Genomic DNA, 6,658 nt, shown 5'->3' on the forward strand with positions numbered 1-6,658 from the left:
GACAGAGAGAAGAGCAGCCAGTCTAACAGCATATGGTAATGGACTACCTTGTGTAACTGTGGTCGTGTCCCAATACCCTTATTTGTGTTCTAAACGGTAGCCATTTTGGATTTGTGAGAGAAAAAAAAATGATTTTTATAGAATGATATTTAGAAAATGAAGTACTGCTTTAAAATTTCATCTTTTCTGTCTTGCAGAATTCTCTGCATGCTATTAAAGGAGATCATCGCAAAACCCACGCGTGTCAACAGCTGATGATCAGATCGGGGGAGGGGCTGTAGCAGCACGAACGGAAGGCGGAAACAACGCCTTAGATTACACTTTCTCAGTGTGGGGAGTCTAGTATTAGATAATACATTCTCAGTATGGGTGAGTATTGTATTAGATTACACAATCTCAGTATGGGTGAGTATTGTATTAGATTACACATTCTCAGTATGGGGGGAGTCTAGTATGTTGATATTTCTTGCTTACTGCATACATTTGAACTAAACAGTGTGTTCCAAGAGAGTATGTAGGACAATAAATACACAGTATGTCATTTTACTAAGTAGTAGGCAAGAACACAGCCTATGTACGGCACAGAGAAATACAGAGCAGAACCGTATGGATCAACAGGCTTTACGTACCTTTACAGGCGTTCGGATTGAGCTTGAGGTTCTCGTCAGCAGAATGTTCCTGGAAAGAGACAGATCAAACTCCAGTCAACAACAAGGACACATTCAAAGTAAAACAACCAAGAGTAACCGAGATTTAAACAACATACCGTTTTCAGTTGCTGTATGGTCCTGTCTTTATTGGCCAAGTCTGCCTGCTGCCGTTTCTTCACTTTCTCCAAGTCCTGCAGTTTAACTTTGAGAGATTTCGCCTCTTCTCGTATGGAGATGATCTTGGGTAGGAAAACAAAAGGGGCGATGTGTTATTAATAGTGATTGAAACGTTATTAATAGTGATTCATACATTATTATAGTGATCCATACATTATTATAGGGAGAGATAAGTTAGTACAGTGGTTCATACATTATTAATAGTGATTCATACATTATTAATAGGGATTCATACATTATTAATAGTGATTCATACGTTATTAATAGTGATTCATACATTATTAATAGTGATTCATACGTTTTTAAAAAGTGGTTCATTCGTTTTTAGAAAGTGATTCATACGTTATTAATAGTGATTCATACGTTATTAGTGATTCATACGTTATTATAGGGAGAGAAAAGTTAGTATAGTGGTTCATTAGTTTAAAAAAAAGTGATTCATACATTATTAATAATGATTCATACGTTATTAGTAGTGATTCATACATTATTAGTTATTCATACGTTATTAATGATTCACACGTTATTAGTGATTCACACGTTATTAATAGAGATTCATATGTTTTGAATAGTGATTGATGTTATTAGGGATTGTAATTATGGACCTACTATGATAGTATATGTTGCATAAATAAATATCAGATCAGCTTTTACCTCTATTTGAACTTGCTGGATCTGGCTTTTAGAGTCGGACAGCTTCTCTTTGAGATCAGAAGTGTCGTCGTCTTTCCTCTCAAGGTCCAGCCTCAAACTCTTCACTTTGTCGGAGTCAAGTTTAGCCGTCTCCTTCAATCTGTGGTCATGAACACAAGAGGTAAACTCAAACAGCACCTACATTAGAGAGGTTTACCAGTAAGGAGGAGCAGGAGAAAGGAAGAAACATTTAGGCCAATCTCAAATCGGCCCCTGTGCACTACACACTCGTGGAGGTATGAGAGGACAAGCGTAATCAATCTTGTAATAGCTCCACCTTGTTCCCTGATAGGCTAGGCAGATGTTTCACCATATTGCTTATACCAATCAAATCCTCTCGGATTGCCACACGTGCATAGGGCGTAGGTTATGATTCGGGATTGGCACGTAGGCCTCCCCAGTAGCCAGAGTGAAAGGTACCAGCCAACCCACTAACCTGGTGATGACCTGCTCTCTCCTCTCCAGCTCAGCGTTCTTCTGAGTGATGGCCTCTTCAGCCACAGCCAGCAACTCCCGCCTCCTCTCCACCTCCCTCTTACGAGCCTCCTGCACCGTAGCGGTCTCCTCATCCTCCCGTATCTCCTGCGCCTCCCTCAGGCTCCTCTGCAGGCCTGACACCTGTGCCTCCTTCTCAAACAGCGTCTTCTCCAACTCTGCCACTCTCTCTGTTTGGGACATGAGTTCATCGTTATACGACTGGGACACGGTTACGACCGCCTCCCTCTCCGTTTGGTGGGTGCACTGCTTCTCCTCCTGTGCAGCCATCTTTCCCTTCAAGGTCACGACCTCAGCTACAGAGTTCTCACTGTGGTGCATGGCTTTAGCCTCCATTTCTGGCCTTTTCTCACTCTCCTCTAGGGTCTTTGGGAATTCTCTTTTCTGTTCCGTCAGCTTGTCACGGAGAAGCCCACTGTCCTTTTGTACCTCCACCAGCTCCCTGCGCAATCTGTCCATCTCCGCCTCTCCTCTCCCCAGGAACCCTAACAAAGACATGGACACTTGTTGAATTATCTTTGAAAGCTAAATGACTTAAATGTAAAGGTGACGCAAAGCTTCTGAGGTACGGTGGGGATTTTATTTTATGCTGACTTGATGCTCAGTGTCAAACTACATTTAGTGTGCTCCTTAAGTATTAGCCAGTGGAATGAGATTAGGACAGTTTGTTAAATATCAAAACAACTGGACACGTTGCAATTTTGGTAAGCAAACAATGTAAATTTTTTTTTTTTTTTTAAATCAGTCTTTTAATAACCATGTCCATATAGCGAGTGTCTGGTTAGTGAAGACCATTTCCCAGGATATGAAGTGGTGTCTCTCCACCAATGAGACAACAATAAGTCCTACCAACGCTATACAACGTTTGGAAAATATCTGAGCACAGCAAACAACAAAAACTTTATTTATAATCAAAATCATATGGGAATACAACCACTTAAAAAAACCATCAAGCCAGAAATGGGGAACACAAACATGGATGCACAGGAAAAACATGGCGAAGTGTCAGACTTTGGGCAGCATTAGTTCTTGAGCGCAGACAGTCGCCTCTTGAAGCGGATGTTTCTGCGACCGTTGGCTGTGTTCTCTCTACCCCTTGCTCTCACCCCAACAAACGGTGGGAGGGGCTTCCCGGCAGTGCTCGGAACCCACCCTGTACCTTTCTTGCTGGGGGGCTGGTCCTCCAGGTTGGCCTGGTGGTCCACCAGCCGTTTGCGGCTCTCTGCGCGAGAGCTGGGCCTCTCCCCTCTGGAGCAAGAGCAGCTGCTCTTCAGTTGCAGGATCTCATTTTCGATGCCGTCAAATGTAGCCTTCTGCCAAAGAAAAACCCAACAAATGTTAAAAAGAGGTCAAGCACGGCCTACTCAAGCTGGAATAACAAAAAAAAAAAGTATATTAAAAATATATAAAAAGCCCATTTTGGATATGAACGTTTATGTGACATAAGGATGGGAAATAGGCACCAGGTCAGTATAAAATGGGAGATGTAAAGGAGAAAGACTAAGTATGAAACAGGCGGATGTCTATTAGCTCGTCAGATCTAAGCGCCACTTTAACAAACATCTACATACACTCTTGATGGCGGCTTGGGCCTGTTGGTCTACGGTGTTCTGAAGCGTGGTGATCATCTCATCCTTCTCGTGACACATCTCCAGGAAGTGGGAGAATTTCAGCTCCTGAGACTCAAGAGTCTAAAAAGAGAAAAACAAGACAAAAAAAAAAAAAAAGTCAGAACTACTCTGTTAACCGTGAACTAAAAACCTAGCGGAATTTGGTTTATGTAGAACAGACAACCCAAAACAATAAGTCCCATTGCTGGAAAAGAACCAAAAACAAATTGCACAATACCTTTCTCGCCTCTTCAAGCTGTTCGTTCGATTGCCGCGCTTGTTTGCAATAATGTTCTAGTTCTGAAATTTAAAACAGAAGACACCGACTACTCAATTGAAGGGAAACATTGTGTGCGTTCCATCGCAGCCACTGTTATGGGATCAGTCAACCCGATCTGGAGCAGTACTTGATAGTGAAGACAGGTGATTAACAGGTTATTGCTGAAAGAGACACAGCATATGTGAAAGAGGTAGGCTACACCAGTGTTTCATAATCCGGTTCCCGGTGGAAACAAAAGGGGTGTCACATGTTAGTTCTTCCCTTAGCATTACACACCACATTCAAATATTCAACTGTTCAAGCGTTCTTAACCAAGTGGGAAAGTGGTAATGATCTGAACTTATTGAAAGCCGATTGGCTAAATGGCCAACAAGCTGCGTCAACCATCAACTAAAAGTACAACGATCATGTTTATAAAACAAATTAGGAGTTAAAGCTAATTCCCCCCCCCCAGATGTTTTGTTGTTGCATTTAAAAATGCTGTTACCAAGGTAATTTTCTTAGTAGGTGATGTCAAAGGTCAGCATGTGTGAGAAGACAGAGCTCAGGGATGAAGCATAGTTTCCCCACTAGGTCTTACCAGTTGGAGGGCCATTCAAGTGGATTTTCCCCCAAGTTGTATGTGATAAATACAACCGTCCCACTTGCCTATGAACACGGCTTTATTGTAAATAGGTGTAAACATTTTGGTGTCAACATTTTTTTATGTGAACCCTTGTGGGTCCCGACGACCACGATGAAGAAACACTGGACTATAAAAAAAAAACCCACAATTTTAAAATGAGGCAACTGGTTGTCAGTTGGCTACCATTGGTTTTGACAGTGAGCTGCTCCCGGGCTTGGTTCAGCAGCGCCGAGAGATCATCCACGGTCTTTTCCAGATTGGAGATGGTTTCGCCACTGGGTTGGGTGACCACCAGACACGTCTTGGCCTCCAAAGCCGCCTTCTTTATGCCCGCCAGGTCACTGCACATGGAGTCAAACATCTCTCCCAATGGCGAGCTGTCCTCCTACAACAGAGAAGACATACGAGTCATTTTGGAGATGCTATTATCCAGAGACACTTACAATTAGTGCATTCATCTTAAGATAGCTCGGTGACACAAGCACATACCGCTCTCATAGTAAATACATTATTCCTCAATAAAGTAGCCATCCGCAAAGACAGCACTAGTAAAAAAAGACGAGGTAGGTTTTCTTTTTTCAACGCAGTTTGAACACAAAGGTAAAGGACGTAAGACAAAATGAAGGTTGACACCGTTAATGTCCAACACATCTAGGCAGGATGCATTACTGTGGCTCGCGCTACTCTGTCCAACTCCTCTTGACTGGTGTTAATGGTCACATGATTTCTCAGGATCTCTAGACGCTTCTCTGCTCTCTCCTCGACATTCTTCTCCTCTTTGGCCAGACGCTCCCTGTAAGACACAGAGATAGATTTTTTTAAACCTTTTATTTATCTAACTAAGCAAGTCAGTTAAGAATAAATTCTTATTTTCAATGACGGCCTAGGAACAGTGGGTTAACTGCCTGTTCAGGGGCAGAACGACAGATTCTACACTAACTGCCACCCCAAATATTATAGCTAGATCTTGTTCAGTTATGTATCAAAAGATATAAAAAACATTTACCTTTAAAAAGCTACTATGTAAAGTGTTGAGTGCCTCAGTTGGTAGAAAAACTCAAACCCCAAAAATGTTTTTTTTTAAGCAACCAAAAATAAATGATTGAAACGAGGCACAGAAGGACTCACTTGGAATCGGTCTGCATTTCAGAGAAGAACTCCGAGAACTCCTTGGTGACCTCGTCACGGATCCGGGATTCCAAAGCAATGTTTTCAGACCTCTCTTTCTGGAGCTGTTCCCGGAGCTCCGTCAACTGGAGGAGCTGGCTCTGAAGGGTTGACAGACATTTACCTCTTGTGGACAGACGTCATTGAGCATTACGTGACACTTTAGTTCGAGGTTAATCAGGAGATGAATTTGATATTAATTAAGGCCCCAGAGTTTTGACCATTTCACCCGATGAGTGAAACTCTGGTCCATTTACTACTAACAGGGCTAAATCTTCCTCAAATATCTCATCAAATCAGGGCCTGGAAATGTAGTTTTCTTTTAGCATTGGTGAGCTTATTGGAATTTTTGTGTAAGGATCAACTAAAAATGGCCACAGAAGTAGTTGAGGGGAGAGACTTACCTCATAAGTGTCTTTATTGATGAGAACCTTTTCATCATTGTCCACTTCCTGCATGGTCTCCATCACGCTCTCCTCGTCCGTGTCGTCATGCTCCTGCACGTCCTCCAGACTGGTCTCCCAGCCAACCAGGGAGCTCCTTCTCTTCTGACCCAACAGGTACTTCCTGTCTGCGTTGTTGATGATCATGGACAGTTCCCGGGCCGACCTCTTGGTGGCGAGATGGGGGACGGTCTTGGTGGTCAGCACCACCACCTTCTGAGCCACGGCGGAGAACTTGAGCACGCTGAGCGTCTCGTCGTACATGGAGGAACACTGGTTGACGTTGACTATCATGCAGGCTTTGCCCCGGCCACAGAAGAAACCCTGAAGGTAGTGGGTCAGCTTGCTCTCCCTGAAGGGGACGTGCTGTGGTAGCCTAGCAACAAGGGTTTGATTGATTACATCTGTCACAGTGACAAAAATGTAAATAATAATATGATCTATACATCCAGTACGTCGAAAAACGTGACTGGCAGAATAAGAAGTTTGACTTATTTCCACTGTGGTCCTCTTTTTTT

At 42.9% G+C, this 6,658-nt stretch overlaps 1 protein-coding gene across 1 annotated transcript; it reads right to left on the reverse strand.

The window, feature by feature from the left end:
- Positions 1 to 629: 629 nt before the first annotated feature.
- On the reverse strand, positions 630 to 6,516 carry LOC135530023 (kinesin-like protein KIF20B; the record flags this gene model as incomplete). Its single annotated transcript, XM_064958408.1, has 11 exons — positions 630 to 678; positions 767 to 889; positions 1,482 to 1,620; positions 1,957 to 2,500; positions 3,175 to 3,328; positions 3,587 to 3,706; positions 3,864 to 3,925; positions 4,714 to 4,915; positions 5,200 to 5,323; positions 5,659 to 5,798; positions 6,102 to 6,516. Coding segments are annotated over 11 exons (2,072 nt in total), but the record flags the coding sequence as incomplete, so codon positions are not given.
- Between the last annotated feature and the right edge of the window lie 142 nt (positions 6,517 to 6,658).

This window comes from Oncorhynchus masou, unplaced genomic scaffold (genome assembly GCF_036934945.1).
Source record: "Oncorhynchus masou masou isolate Uvic2021 unplaced genomic scaffold, UVic_Omas_1.1 unplaced_scaffold_12369, whole genome shotgun sequence".
NCBI lineage: Eukaryota > Metazoa > Chordata > Actinopteri > Salmoniformes > Salmonidae > Oncorhynchus > Oncorhynchus masou.